This window comes from Pan troglodytes, chromosome 20, assembly GCF_028858775.2.
Source record: "Pan troglodytes isolate AG18354 chromosome 20, NHGRI_mPanTro3-v2.0_pri, whole genome shotgun sequence".
Taxonomy (NCBI): domain Eukaryota; kingdom Metazoa; phylum Chordata; class Mammalia; order Primates; family Hominidae; genus Pan; species Pan troglodytes.
This window is the reverse complement of record NC_072418.2, coordinates 4832740-4848475: the sequence shown is the minus strand read 5'-3', so window position 1 is coordinate 4848475 and position 15736 is coordinate 4832740. Positions and strand designations below refer to the sequence as shown.

At 52.1% G+C, this 15736-nt stretch overlaps 2 protein-coding genes and 1 pseudogene across 2 annotated transcripts in view; all 3 read left to right on the top strand.

The window, feature by feature from the left end:
- Nucleotides 1-6160, top strand: part of GNG7 (G protein subunit gamma 7) — a 197447-nt gene extending 191287 nt beyond the window's left edge. Inside the window, exon 5 of the mRNA XM_001152049.6 lies at nucleotides 2253-6160. Within this exon, the coding sequence (XP_001152049.1) occupies nucleotides 2253-2378 (126 nt within the window). The 3' untranslated portion in view covers nucleotides 2379-6160. The remainder of the gene's footprint in view (nucleotides 1-2252) is intronic.
- On the top strand, nucleotides 5043-5537 carry LOC104003232 (uncharacterized; the record flags this gene model as incomplete). Its single annotated transcript, XM_009434327.5, has 1 exon — nucleotides 5043-5537. A coding segment is annotated over one exon (495 nt), but the record flags the coding sequence as incomplete, so codon positions are not given.
- Nucleotides 6161-14634: 8474 nt separating the features above from the next.
- On the top strand, nucleotides 14635-14727 carry LOC112206481 (U6 spliceosomal RNA; annotated as a pseudogene).
- Nucleotides 14728-15736: the final 1009 nt, after the last annotated feature.

Here is a 15736-nt window from a genome sequence, read left to right as displayed (position 1 = left end):
GACAGAGTGAGACTCTGTCTCAAAAAAATAAATAAATAATAAAAATAAAAATTATGGCCAGGTGTAGTGGCTCACTCCTGTAGTCCCAGCTACTCAGGTACTCCCAGCTGAGGCGGGAGAATCACTTGAGCCCAGGAGGTGGAGGCTGCATTGAGCTATGATAGCACCACTGCATTCCAGCCTGGGGGACAGAGCGAGACCCTGTCTCAAAAACAGATAACAAAGGCACCTCCGTGAAGCGACACTGCGATCCTTCTCGGATCATCCCCTCATCTCTGCCACGTCTAATCCTCCCCCTGTGATCGCCCTCTCGCCTTCCAGGAAAGAAAGCGAGGAGAGAAAGGTCGCTGAGTCCCACAGAGACACAGTTACCGGTTACGGGATGAGATCCAGGGCCAGACGGACGTGTCCCCGTGTAGTCTGACCCAGGACACCGGACATCCCAGCCCCAGCCCTGCTGGGGTGAGCTAAGCGGGGAGTGGCAGCGGCACCCCCAAAGGCATGGCCAGGAGAGACGGGCGTGTAGCCTGGGGCGGGCTGGCAGCAGCCCGGGGCAGGGAGTCCCTCCTGTGACTGGAAGCATCAGCCCCTCAGAGGGTTGGAGTCATCAAGGGGTTCAGGCTGCAAGAGAAACATGGAGACGGGCTTATCTCGTCCTCACCGGGCCCAGCCCCCTGGCCGGGTGTCACCGTGAAACCTCCCTCAAGCTCATCAAATGTGCAGGCAGCGTTTTCCTATCAGGACCTTCCTTCCTTGGGGTGAGAATGAGGTCTTGGACTCCGAAAGCGGGGTCCATCTGTCCCTGACCCTTTGTGTTCAAAATCTGGCAACGCTTGCTGAAGGAAGCTCAGCCTTTTCTTTTTTAAAAAAATATTTTTTAGGCCAGGTGCCGTGGCTCACGCCTGTAATCCCAGCACTTTGGGAGGCTGAGGCAGGTGGATCACTTGAAGTTAGGAGTTTGAGACCAGCCTGGCCAACATGCTGAAACCCGTCTCTACTAAAAATACAAAAATTAGCTGGGCGTGGTGGCAGGCACCTGTAGTCCCAGCTACTCAGGAGGCTGAGGCAGGAGAATTGCTCGAACCCGGGGAGCAAGAGATTGCAGTGATCACACCACTGCATTTTTCTTTTTTTAATTTTGGGAAAAGACACACATAAATTTATTTATTTATTTATTTATCTTAATTGAGACAGTGTCTTGCTCCATCCCCCAGGCTGGAGTGCAATGGTGTAATCTTGACTCACTGCAGCCTTAACCTCCCAGGCTCAAGCAATCCTCCAGCCTCAGCCCCCCAGTTAGCTGGGACTACAGATGCCCACATCACTATGCCTGGCTCATTTTTGTATTTTTTGTAGAGATAGGGCCTCACTGTGTTGCCTAGGCTGGTCTCAAACTCCTGGGCTCAAGTGATCCTCCCGCCTCCGCCTCTCAACATGTTGGGATTACAGGTGTGAGCCACCGCACCTGGCCAAGACACATATAAAGTTTACCACTAGTGATATTTAATATAGTCACAATGCTGTGCACCCAATCACGTTTATTCCAGGACATTCCATCACCCCAAAAGGAAACCCTGTCCCCCATCAGCCATCACTCCCCAGCACCGGCACTCACGCATCCCCTTCCTGTCTCTGTGGATAGGCCTGTCCTGGACATTTCATAGAAATGGGATCACATGGCCGGGCGCAGTGGCTCACACCTGTAATCCCAGCACTGTGGGAGGCTGAGGCAGGCATCGCGAGGTCAGGAGTTCGAGACCAGCCTGATCAACATGGTGAAACCCTGTCTCTACTAAAAATACAAAAATTAGCTGGGTGTGGTGGTGCATGAAGGTAATCCCAGCTACTCGGGAGGCTGAGGCAGGAGAATCACTTGAACCCGCGAGGTGGAGGTTGCAGTGAGCTGAGATCGTGCCACTGCACTAGAGCCTGGGCGACAAATAGAGTCTCTGTCTCAAAAAAAAAATAAAGAAATGGGATCACACACTGTGTGGCCTTCTGTGTCTGGCATCTCTCACTGAGCGTGAGGCCCTTGAGATGCATCCACGTTGTGGCCTATGTTGGAGCCTCGCTCCTTTTCATGGCTGAGTAATATTCCAGCGTGTGGACGGGCCGCACTGTTTGCCCACGCCCCCGTCGATGGGCTCCTGAGCTGTTTCCGCCTGTGGCTCTTGGGAATGGTGCTGCTGTGAACCCGGGTGTGCCAGCCTCTTCTAATATCTCCTCTGTCTCCTCCTTGTGCTCAAACACAGGTCTCTAAAGCGGCGTCTGACCTCATGAGCTACTGTGAGCAACACGCCCGGAACGACCCCCTGCTGGTCGGAGTCCCTGCCTCCGAGAACCCCTTTAAGGACAAGAAACCTTGTATTATTTTATAACTGTGTTCTCATATGTTCTCTCTCTCTCTCTCTCTCTCTCTCTCTGTCTCTGGCAGGGCATCATTCAGTAATTAGCTCAAACAAAACATCTCAAGTCCCCAAAACCTTTAATTCCAAAAGAAATCCCCCCTCTCCCCGCCAAAAAAGGCGTTCCCACCGCCCAGATGGGGTAGAATGGACCTTGTAGGTGGAGATGGATTTTCAGGTCCGACCCCATGGCCCTCTCAGTTTGGGCCAAAAGGGATGGAGGCTTTACGGCCACTTCCCGTTCGGAATAACTGAAATCCCCCAGAGATGGGGTAACAATTTTTTAAAACTCTCGATTGCCGTTTCAATTGTGGACCGGCGCCAAGGGGGAAAGGGAGGTGACTTCGCCTGGTGGCAATAGTTCCCGCAGAATTGGCCATTGGTAAAAAGACTTCATAGGGTCACTGGAATGCTTTGTGTTGTTTTTAAGTAGAGGTAAAATTGAGATGGGGGGCGGGAGGTGACATCATGAAGTTTTTTGGAAATATCTCTTTATTTAAAAAATTGTTACTCCATACGGCTAAACTCGGATTGTGATGGTTGAACCCGTCGCTAAACTGCACGATCCTGCAATGAATGCACGATGGAGTGTGGGGGTCGGGAGGGGGCTTCGTCTATGAAAAGTTGCCAAGTGTGACTCCCCTGCATGATGTTAGCCATGGGTCCTTTCTGCAGGGTCCCCTCTGTGCCAGAAATGGGTTTTCGGGACTTGCCCCAGGGAAGCCGTCACCGGCCCGGCCCAACATGTTTTTGGATTTTTTTTTTTTCTTTTTTTGAGATGGAGTTTCATTCTCGTTACCCAGGCTGGAGTGCAGCTGCATGATTTCAGCTCACCGCAACCTCCGCCTCCCCGGTTCAAGCGATTCTCCTGCCTCAGCCTCCCGAGTAGCTGAGACTACAGGCGTGTGCCACTACGCCCGGCTAATTGTTGTATTTTTAGTAGAGACGGGGTTTCACCGTATTGGCCAGGCCGCTCTCAAACTCCTGACCTCGGGATCCGCCCACCTCGGCCTCCCAAAGTGCTGGGATTACAGGCGTGGGCCACCGCGCCCAGTGTGTTTTAAGCATGAGGCATCCGCATGGCTGGGAGAGGCTTTGACCATCCTTGGCTCTTCCAGGTTGTCCTACCCTCTGACATCCACCATAGACGTTTTTCAAACAGAAAATGCAGGCTGGGGAGCCGCGGCAGGGCGGGTGGGGCTACCCTGTGCTGCTGTGTGTACAAAATTGTTCCATGATCTTGGAGTGACTCTGAAGGACTCTGGGAGGTGAGACGTTGTCCCGGAGATCAAAACGTCCGCTCAAAACGTTACCCTGTCGCTCGAACCCGATCTTTTTGCTTTTCCACCCCCCGTGCAACCCAGGACGGCTGTCTGAGGCCGGGAGATGCCTTAGATGCAGGATGGGCCACTCCTCCCAGCGGCAAGTGGAAATCGAAGATGTCATGGGGTCGGGGGGAGGCTTCTGAAAGATGACTGCGTCCTCCTCTGCGGCACGGACGGGATCAGGTGCAGCCACATCTGCCAGGGCCTGCCGGCATCACCTGCGGCCACACCTGAGATGGACCCCACGCAGCCCTGATCGCAGGAGGCCTGGCCGCCCCGACCCCCTCCACGGGGCTGGCCTAGAAGCAAGTAGTAGAATAAAACTAGCCTAGTCCTGTCCCTCCGGCCCCAGTGGAGACGGGCGCCCAAGAACCCGTGCTGAGAGGGTTCCTGGACGGCCCCCGGGTCCTCCGTGCAGGCCCGTGAGGCGGGGATCCCTGCTTGGCTCACTTCCTGAGCTGGTGACTGCCAGGGTTCCCACCTCCCAAGGCTAGAGGGCTCCGTGTGTGTGTGCAGGTGTCGGGGGAGTGACCTCCACTCCTCAACCTCGGGCAGCTCCCACAGGCCACAGCCGGGCTCCCCACCCCCGGCACCCAGCTCTCTACGGCAGGTCCGGGAGGGCTGGGGCTTCGGGGAGCCCTCCCCGCCAAACCTGCTGTTGGCCCAGGAGAGCCCCAGAGGCTCCCGGAGACTGCAGCCTCCTGTGGTTGGGCTGGGAGCCGGCGGGGTTTGGGGTGTGGGCGTCCCCACCACGCATAGCAGGAATGGCAGGAAGGGACAAAAGCCTATTCCAGAGACCCTGGGAGGACCCCAGGCAGGGAGAGCCCGCCTGCCTCCACCCTTTCCAACGAGCCATCTTGGTAACTGGGAACAAACACACCCCACCCCGTTTTTCGTTAAAAGAGGCCTTAATCCCCGAGCCCCCGCTGCCAGGGCAGAGGGAGGAGGGGGCACAGCTGTGCCAAGCCCGGCCCCACTGGTGTGTCCTCACAATGTGACCCCAGAAATGCCAGCAGGGAACGGAGGCTGCTGCAGAGACGCAGCCCCAGGCAGCCGGGGCTCCTAGGCTGGTGCAGATGGTGGGGTTAAACGGGCTGAGCGTTCCAGGTAAACTGAGGCTCGGGGAGGGGAAGGACAGGCTGGCCTCTCCTTCACTGTCCACAGGGCCTTGGGTTCCCTGAGCTGTCCAGACCCCACCATCTCCCGGACCCCAGGGAGGCAGCCATTGCCAGAAGCCTGTGGGTTTCTTTCTAGCTTGGGGGATTAAAAAAAAAATTCTCCACTTTTTTTTTTCTTGAGTAGACTTCAGTGACCACACTGTGGAAAATACCTTTGCAGACGTGGCACCCGAGTGCACACACCGACCGCCACATGTGCTTTTCTGCTGGGAATCCCTGGGGTGAACGCATGTTTTATGGGCGTTTCCAGGAGCGCGCGTGCACCTCCTGACGGGGAGCTGGCGGGCAGGGGTGGCAGCAGCAGCTCTAGCCTTGGGGGGACAAGCCTCTCTCAGCCACGCCAGGGGAAAAGAGAGTTAAGGACACTCACCCCCACCCACGCACACACACAAGGCAGCGTCGGGTGGGAGAGAGAAGGCCGTTTCTCCTTCTGTAGCCTGGGTCTCCCACGGGCCTTCCCCGGTGCTGAGCGAGACACCAGTTGCCGGGTGAAGGGCCACAGCGGGCCAGGCCCCGACCCTGTCGTGACCCACCTGGGCACCTTCCCGGACCAGCTCCGCCTCCCCTGCCCTCCTCTCTCCAGGAAGGAGCCAGAACCCTCACCCCTCTCCCACCCTCCCCAGGGGTAACCCCAGGCCAAGCACAGATAGCTCAGCTGCGACCTCTGGCCTCTGGGGACATAAACGGGGCAGCTGGGCCAGGGCGGAAGGTGCTCCTGTTTCCCTCCTTCTGCGTGGTCCCTTTGACGGGCCGGCCACCGTGTCCGAGGCGCAACGCTAGGCCTCCAGGCCACGCATCCATCTCCAAGTTAACAGCCCCTGTCCTGCCCAAGTTCTGGGGCAGGTAGGAGAGGGCCGTCACACACCTGTCCGCCCGTGAGTGACCCGGGGGGGCTTCCGGGTGGAGGTGGCGCCACCACGCCCTTCATCAAGGGGTCACTTATTAAAAAGTCCACAGCCTGAGGCCGGGCCCTCTGCACAGAAGCCATATGCCGGCCAGCCGCGCCTCCTCCTCTGTCCACGGAACCGTTGCCTATCTAACCTTTGTAAAGACCTGTCTCCTGTTTCCAGCCGCCGCCTGTGGTTCTAGCAGGTTCTATGCCATCTGCATTGGGATGTCTGGTTGTTTTTATTTCTGACTTTTTTAAAATTCCAGGTGTGCCGCACCCACTTTCTCGCAGTGTTTTAATATTGTGTGGAGTTGTCGATACCACGTGAATTCATACACAATAAAAAGCCTCACTCTCCCTTTTCTCCTGGCTCTGGGCTGTTCCTTCTCTCTCTGGCCCGGGCCTTGCTGGGGAGGGAGCTCCTAGCATGCAAGCAGATGCCCCAGGCTTGGCTCCAGGCATGGGGACCCGCGGCCCCACACCATCCCGTCCACCCTCCCTTCACCGGCCCAGGGAAGAGGTAACAGGAGGGGACCCCTGGAGGCAGCACCACAAACCAGGGACATTCAGGCCCAATTGGGCTTTCGGATTTGTACTTAGAACATCTAGGAGGGGCCGGGCGCGGTGGCTCAGGCCTGGAATCCCAGCGCTTTGGAAGCCCGAGGCGGGCGGGTCACCTGAGGTCAGGAGTTCGAGACCAGCCTGGTCAACACGGTGAAACCACGTCTCTGCTAAAACTATAAAAATTAGCTGGGCGTGATGGCAAGTGATTATAATCCCAGCTCCTCAAGAGGATGAGGCAGGAGAATTGCTTGAACCCAAGAGGCAAAGGCTGCAGTGAACCAAGATCATGCCACTGCACTCCAGCCTGGGCAGCAGATCAAGACTCCATCTCAAAAAAAAAAAAAAAAAAAGGCCGGGCGCAGTGGCTCACACCTGCAATCCCAGCACTTTGGAAGGCTGAGGAGGGCGGATCATGAGGTCAGGTGTTCGAAACCAGCAAGGCCAACATGGTGAAACCTTGTCTCTACTAAAAATACAAAAAAAAAAAATTAGCTGGGCGTGGTGGTGGGCTCCTGTAGTCCCAGCTACTCGGGAAGCTGAGGCAGGAGAATCACTTGAACCCAGGAGGCGGAGGTTGCAGTGAGCCAAGATTGCGCCACTGCACTCCAGCCTGGGCAACAGAGTGAGACTGTGTCTCAAAAAAAAGAAAAGAAAAGAAAATCTAGGAGGAAGGCTGGGCTCCATGGTTCACACCTGTAATCCCAGCACTTTGGGAGGCTGAGGTGGGCGGATCATCTGAGGTCAGGAGTTCGACACCAACCTGGGCAACACAGTGAAACCCCGTCTCTACTAAAAATATAAAAATTAGCTGAGTGTGGTGGCGGATGCCTGTAATCCCAGCTGCTTGGGAGGCTGAGGCAGGAGAGTTGCTTGAACCCAGGAGGCAGAGGTTGCAGTGAGCCGAGATCGCACCACTGCACTCTAGCCTGGGAAACAAGAGTGAGACTCCATCTCAAAACAAAACAAAACAAAGAAAGATTAAGAAAAGCTTTTGGGCTCTATGCTGGCAGCAACACAGGAGGATACAAGCTGTCACATGCTGCCAAAGGACCTCTAAGTGGGTACAACCTTCCTAGAAAGTGTTTTGGCAGCTGGGCGCAGTGGCTCATGCCAGCTATCCCAGCACTTTGGGAGGCTGAGGCAGGTGGATCACCTGATGTCAGGAGCTTGAGACCAGCCTGTCCAACATGGTGAAAGCCCGTCTCTATTAAAAATACAAAAATTAGCTGGGAGTGATGGCGGGCACCTGTAATCCCAGCTACTCAGGAGGCTGAGGCAGGAGAATCACTTGAACCTGGGAGGTGGAGGTTGCAGTAAGCCGAGATCGCACCACTGCACTCCAGCCTGGGTAACAAGAGCAAGACTCCGTCTCAGAAATAAATAAATAAATAAATTAATTAATTAAATAAAATGTAAAATGTAGGAGTTGTGTAACCATCACCTCTGTGTAGTTCCAGAATACTGTCATCACCCCAAAGACATCCCATCCCCATCAGCAGTCACTCTCCACCCCTCCCCAGCCGCAGGCCACCGTGAATCCCTTTACTGTCTCAGTGGATTAGCCTGTCCTTCGCAGTTCACATAAATGGGATCATGTATTGTGTGGCCTTTTATGTCTGGCACCTCTCGCTGGCCGTGACGTCCTCAGGGTTCATTCAGGTGCTAGCCTATGTCAGAGCTTCGTTCCTTTTCATGGCTGAGTAATATTCCTTTTTCCAGACAGACCACCTTGTATTTATCCATTATGATTTGTATTTAAGGACATGGAAGATGCTTAAATATTAGGTTGGTGCAAAAGTAATTGTGGTTTTCACCTTTTTAACGGCAAAATCGCAATTACTTTTGCACCAGCCTAATAATATAGTCACTGAAAAACTTACATGCAAAATCGTACACATTATTAGCAATGGGTTTTTTGTTTTATTTTGTTTTGTTTTTTGAGATGGAGTCTCGATCTGTCGCCCAGACTGGAGTGCAGTGGCGCGATCTCAGCTCACTGCAAGCTCCGCCTCCTGGGTTCACACCATTCTCCTGCCTCAGCCTCCCAAATAGCTGGGACTACAGGCACCCGCCACCACACCCGGCTAATTTTTTGTATTTTCAGTAGAGACAGGGTTTTACCGTGTTAGCCAGGATGGTCTCAATCTCCTGACCTCATGATCCGCCCGCCTCGGCCTCCCAAAGTGCTGGGATTACAGGCGTGAGCCACCGCGCCTGGCCTTGTTTTATTTGTTTTGTTTTGTTTTAATGCACAGAAAAAAAGACATGGGAAATAAGCCAAAAAGGTTTACAATTTCTTTTCCTGGTCCCCAAAAGAAAATATAATAACTATAGAAGTTACATAAAATAGGCCGGGTACAGTGGCTCACGCCTGTAATCCCAATGCTTTGGGAGGCCGAGGCGGGCAGATCACCTCAGGTTGGGAGTTCAAGACTAGCCTGACCAACATGGAGAAACCCCGTTTCTACTAAAAATACAAAAAAATTAGCCGGGCGTGGTGGCCCATGCTTGTAATCCCAGCTACTCGGGAGGCTGAGGCAGGAGAATCGCTTGAACCTGGGAGGCGGAGGTTGCAGTGAGCCGAGGTCGTGCCATTACACTCCAGCCTGGGCAACAAGAGTGAAACTCCGTCTCAAAAAAAAAAAAAAAAGAAGAAGAAGTTACGTGAAATCATACAGGATTCAAAAGTCATCCTTGGCTGGGCACTGTGGCTCATGCCTGTAATCCCAGCACTTTGGAAGACTGAGGTGGGCGGACCACCTGAGGTCAGAAGTTCGAGACCAGCCTGGCCAACATGGTGAAACCCCGTTTCCACTAAAAATAGAAAAATTAGCTGGGTGTGGTGGCATGCACTTGTAGTCCCACCTACCCAGGAGGCTGAGGCAGGAGAATCGTTTGAACCTGCGAGGTGGAGGTTGTAGTGAGCTGAGATCACGCCACTGCACTCTAGCCTGGGCAACAGAGCGAGACTCTTGTCAAAAACAAACAAAAAAACACAAAACACACACACACACACACACACACACACACACAAAGGACATGGAAGATGCTTAAATAATAGCCATTGAAAAACCTACATGTGGCCGGGCGCGGTGGCTCACGCCTATAATCCCAGCACTTTGGGAGGCCGAGGCGGGCGGATCACGAGGTCAGGAGATGGAGACCATCCTGGCTAACACGGTGAAACGCCGTCTCCACTAAAAATACAAAAATTAGCCGGGCGTGGTGGCGCACGCCTGTAATCCCAGCTACTCAGGAGACTGAGGCAGGAGAATGGCATGAATCTGGGAGGCAGAGCTTGCAGTGAGCCGATATCGCGCCACTGCACTCCAGACTGGGCGACAAAGTGAGACTCTGTCAAAAAAGAGAAAGAAAGAAAAGAGAGAAAGAGAGAGAGGGAGGGAGGGAGGGGAGAGAGAGAAAAAAAGAAAGGGGGGGGAGAGAGAGAAAGAAAGAAAAGAGAGGGAGGGAGGGGAGAGAGAGAAAAAAAGAAAGAAAGAAAGAGAGAGAGGGAGGGAGCGGAGAGAGAGAAAGAAAGAAGAGAGGGAGGGAGGGAGAGAGAGAGAAGCGGAGGGGCGGGGAGGGGAGGGGAGGGAAGATCCCTCCACGCCCTTCTTCAGACCCATTCTCAGCACCTGTAGCCACCATTTGTTCACAGCTGAGGCAAATCCTTCAAACTTCTAGGCGTGCCCAAACGTTGGCCTCAGAAGAAAGCAGTGACAGTAAGTAGCAATAATGGTTCATTTCCTTGGATTGTGTCATCTGATCCTCCCGGAAACGCTGTGAGGTAAGGGCTATGGTTCTACGCGTTGATTGTGCAGATGAATAAACATGGACTCACAGAAGGTAAACAACTCCCTTGAGTCCACAGCTAGAAAGTGGTACGGCCAGAACTGGGCAGCATTTTCAGCCAGACCATAGGGCTCCCGCACACGTGCCCAAGACCGTCTTCTGTAATGAAGATCGGCACTATTTCATACCAACACTTGCCATTTGTTTTTAAAACTGGACTCACTCAACACAGACTGCTCTGAGGCTGGCTTAGCTTTTTTTTTTTTCGCTTAAGTTCCTATGACCGACAGCTTGCTAAGTCATTGCATTTTTATGAAGGAAAACAAAAAATATAAAAATAATAATTTTTTAAAAATCAGTGCATTTTAACAACTCCAGAGTAATTTAATTTACATGCTTAGCCAGACGCGGTGGCTCACACCTGAAATCCCAGCACTTTGAGAGGCTGAGGCGGGAGGATCACCTGAGGTCAGGAGTTCAAGGCCAGCCTGGTCAACATGGTGAAACCCCGTCTCTACTAAAAATACCAAAATAAAAAATAAAAATTAGCCAGGCATGGTGGCAGGCACCTGTGATCCCAGCTACTCAGGAAGATGAGGCAGGCAATGAACCTGGGGGGCAGAGGTTGCAGTGAGCCAAGATTGTGCCACTGCACTCCAGCCTGGGCAACAGAGCGAGACTCCATCTCAAAAAAAAAAAAAATTATATACTATTGATGGACATTTAGATTATTTCTGAGTTTTGCTACTTTTACACACTATCTTTAAATAAAGTGCCTTATGAACATGTTTCTTTCTTTCTTTTTTTTTGAGACGGAGTTTCACTCTTGCCGCCCAGGATGGAGTGCAATGGCGTGTTCTCGGCTCACTGCAACCTCCGCCTCCCGGATTCAAGTGATTCTCCTGCCTCAGCCTCCCGAGTAGCTGGGATTACAGGCATGCACCACCACGCCCAGCTAATTTTGTATTTTTAGGAAAGATGGGATTTCGCCATGTTGGTCAGGCTGGTCTCGAACTCCTGACCTCAGGTTATCCGCCTTCCTCAGCCTCCCAAAGTGCTGGAATTACAGGCATTAGCCACCGTACCCAGCCTACATATTAATTTCTGTACACACACTTGTATGTGTGTGTGCATTCCAGCATATGTGTGTGTACTGGTCCCTAGAATTATGAGACATTTTTATTCCCTCATATGTAAAATGCCTATTCATACTTTTTGTTTCTTTTCTTTTCTTTTTTTTTTTTTTTTTTTCTTTTTTGAGACAGGGCCTGCTGGCTCTGTCACCCGGGCTGGAGTCCAGTGGTGCTATCATAGCTCACTGCAGCCTTGATCTCCCAAATTCAAGCAGTCTTCCCACCTCAGCCTCTCAAGTAGCTGGGACTACATGGAAGCACCACCACACTCAGCTAATTTAAAAAAAAATTTTAAAGATGAGTTCTTGCTGTGTTGCCCAGGCTGGTCTCCAACTCCTGGGCTCAAGTGATCCTCCTATCTTGGCCTCCTAAAGTGCTGGGATTACAGGTGTGTGCCACTGCACCCGGCCTGTTTATTTCCTAATTAAATCACTTGCCTATTTCTTTGGGATGAAAGACACTTTTTACGCAGGCTTGTTAATTCTGGTCTGTTACAAGTGTTGCAAATATTTTCTCCTAGAGTATCATTTAGATTTTTATGTCTGGCACACAAAACTCATCAACATGATCCTTTCTTGATGCTCTAGGTTTTGTGACATGCTTAGTTAGAAAACTGTTCCAAAAACTAAGATTTAAAATGATACATCCTGGCTGGGTGCGGTGGCTCACGCCTGTAATCCCAGCACTTTGGGAGGCCGAGGCAGGCAGATCATCTGAGGTCAGGAATTCGAGACCAGCCTGGCTAACATGGCAAAACCCCGTCTCTACTAAAAACACAAAAATTAGCTGCACGTGGTGATGCATGCCTGTAGTCCCAGCTGCTTGGGAGGCTGAGAGGCAGGAGAATTGCTTGAACCCGGGAGGCAGAGGTTTCAGTTAGCTGAGATCGAGTCACTGTACTCCAGCCTGAGTGACAGAGTGAAACTCTGTCTCAAAAAAAAAAAAAAAAAAGTTGGGCCGGGCGCGGTGGCTCACACCTGTAATCCCAGCACTTTGGGAGGCTGAGGAGGGTGGATCACGAGGTCAGGAGATCGAGACCATCCTGGCTAACACGGTGAAACCCTGTTTCTACTGAAAATACAAAAAATTAGCTGGGTGTGGTGGTGGGCACCTGTAGTCCCAGCTACTCGGGAGGTTGAGGCAGGAGAATTGCTTGAACCCGGGAGGTGGAAGTTGCAGTGAGCTGAGATCGCGCCATTGCACTCCAGCCTGGGTGACAAGAGCAAGACTGTGTCTCAAAAAAAAAAAAAAAATGTTGTACATACACAGCATGGAATATTATGCAGCCACAAAAAGGAACGGGATCATGTCCTTTGCAGGGACATGGATGGAGCTGGAAGCCGTTATCCTCAGCAAACTAACACAGAACAGAAAATCAAACACCACATGTTCTCACTTATAAGTGGGAGCTGAATACTGAGAACACATGGACACAGGGAGGGGAACAACACACACTGGGGCCACTGGGGGGTGAGGTGAGGGGGAAGGGAGGGAGGGCTCCAGGATAAAGAGCTGACGTACGTGGGGCTTTTTGTTTGTTTGTTTGAGACGGAGTCTCGCTCTGTCACCCAGGCTGGAGTGCAATGGTGCAATCTCAGCTCACTGCAACCTCTGCTTCCCAGGTTCAAGTGATTCTCCTGCCTCAGCCTCCTGAGTAGCTGGGATTACAGGCGTCCGCCACCACACCCAGCTAATTTTTGTATTTTTAGTAGAGACGGGGTTTCACCATGTGGGTCAGGCTGGTCTCGAACTCCTGACCTCGAGCAAGCCACCCACCTCGGCCTCCCAAAGTGCTAGGATTACAGGCATGAGCCACCATGCCCAGCAACATGTGGGGCTTAATACCTAGGTGACGAGTTGATTGGTGTGGCAAACCACCATGGCACGTTTACCTATGTAACAAATCTGCAGGCTTGTGAATTCTGATCTGTTACAGGTGTTGCAAATATTTTCTCCTAGACTATCATTTAGATCTGCACATGTATCCCAGACTTAAAATTAAATTATTTTAAATTTAAAAAAAAAAATCCAACTCCTCGTCTTTCCCAGCGTCGAGGGGCTCACATCCCTCAGCTCGGGGCCCCTTCCTCCACCTTCGCAGCCAGGAGCGCAGCCTCTTCCAGTCTTTCTTATGAGGGACCCTGTGAGGACACTGGGGCCTCCAGATCATCCAGGCTGCTCTCCCATCTCAGAGTCCTTCATTCAATCGCACCTGCAGAGTCTCTGTTGCCGTGGAAGGTGACATACCCCTGTGCTCCCGGAATTAGAACAAGGACATCTTTGCCAGCCGCTTTTCAGCCAACCACAGCTTGGGCTCCCCAGAGGCAGAGCCTGAGACAGAAGGTTCATATGCTCTTGTTTTCTGGGGGAGTCCAGTCTGATCCTCCATACGAGAGGGAGGGACCAGGACAATGAAGCAGGGAGCGAGAGCAGGCCCATAAGAGGGTGTGTCACTGCCTCAGCCTTGGCTTAATATAGGTGCCCTCGTCCCTGCAAGCTCACGGAGGCGGCGTCTCAGGGCCCATAGGCGGGAGGAGGTTGACTCACCGGCTCCTCACTGGCCACAGGCTCACCTCTGCACTGACTGGTTGTGGCTGCCTGTGTGCAGGGGGGAGCTCAGGTGCAGAACTCACACCTGAGTGACATCCGTCAACACCCGACGGAGCTAGCCCGTGAGTGGGTGAGGTCGAGGGGCTCTGCAGGGGAGCATAAGAGGGTCTCATACCAGGACCGGCCACGTAATTTGCAGGGCTCAGTAGAAAATGAAAACACAGGGCCCTTTTTCAAAAATGTTTAAGAATTTCAAGACAATGACAGCAGCATTAAACCAAGGGTGGGGCCCTTCCGACCACACAGCGCTTCTGATCATGGGGCCCTGGGTGACTCACAAGTCGCACACCCATGAAGTCGGCCCTGTCTCATACACCCACCAAAATATTTTCCAGATATTCCAGAAGGGGTTTGCTTAAGCTATTAGGACAGAAAAAAAGTCACAACAGATTGAAGTCATTAAACATTTAAAGCCTTTACTGGCCAGGTACAGTGGCTCATGCCTGTAATCCCAGCACTTTGGGAGGCCAAGGTGGGTGGATCACCTGAGGTCAGGAGTTCGAGACCAGCCTAACCAACATGGCGAAACCCCGTCTCTACTAGAAGTACAAAATTAGCTGGACGTGGTGGCTCATGCCTGTGATCCCAGCTACTCAGGAGGCTAAGGCAGGAGAATCACTTGAACCTGGGAGGCAGAGATTGCAGTGAGATGAGATCGCATCATTGCAACGAGAGCAAAACTCCATCTCAAAATTAAAAAAAAAAAAACAAAAAAACAAAACCTTACCCTTATAACATGCTCACTTCAGGAGCACATATTCAAAAAGTTGGAAGGATGCAAAGATTAGTATTGCCCCTGCGTAAGGATGACATGAAGCATTTCATATTTTTAACAAAGAAATAATAATAATTAAAAATTGCCAGGCGGGTGGCTCACGCCTGTAATCCCAGCACTTTGGGAGGCCAAGGCGGGCAGATCACGAGGTCAGGAGATCGAGACCATCCTGGCTAACACGGTGAAACCCCGTCTTTACTAAAAAAAAGTACAAAAAATTCGCCGGGCGTGGTGGCGGGCACCTCTAGTCCCAGCTACTCAGGAGGCTGAGGCAGGAGAATCGCTTGAACCCGGGAGGCAGAGGTTGCAGTGACCCGAGATGGAGCCGCTGTACTCTAGCCTGGGCAACAGAGCAAAACTCTGTCTCAAAAAAAAAAAAAAAAAAAAATCAGAGATCTTGTCTGGATTATCCAGGTAGGCCCAATGTCATCACAGGGTCTTTGTAAGAGGGTGGCAGGAAGGTCAGTCAGAGAAGGAGGCATAACAACAGAAACAAGAGGCTGGAGTGATGTGAAGTCACAAGCCGAGTTGTACGAATAACTCCTGAAAGCTGGAATACACCGGGAAACAAGTGAAAGAAGCTGCAGCCTTCACAGCCTCCATGCTACGATCCCAACTAGAAAAGATTCCGCAAAAGGCAAAGCTATACATGAGTAAAAACATCAGTGGTGGCTCACGCCTGTTATCCCAGCACTTTGGGAGGCTGAGGCGGGTGGATCACCTGAGGTCGGGAGTTGGAGACCAGCCTGACCAACATGGAGAAACCCTGTCTCTACTGAAAATACAAAATTAGCTGGAGGTGGTGGTGCATGCCTGTAATCCCAGCTACTCGGGAGGCTGAGGCAGGAGAATCGCTCGAACCCGGGAGGCGGAGGTTGCAGTGAGCCCAGATGGCACTGCTGTACTCCAGCCTGGGTGACAGAATGAGACTCCATCAAAAAAAAAAAAAAAAAAATCAGGGGTTACCCAGGTTGAAGGAAGCAGGGATAAGGGTGAATAGGTGGAGCACAGAGGATTTGGGGAGCAGTGAAATTACTGTATGTGACACTGTCATGGTGGATATGT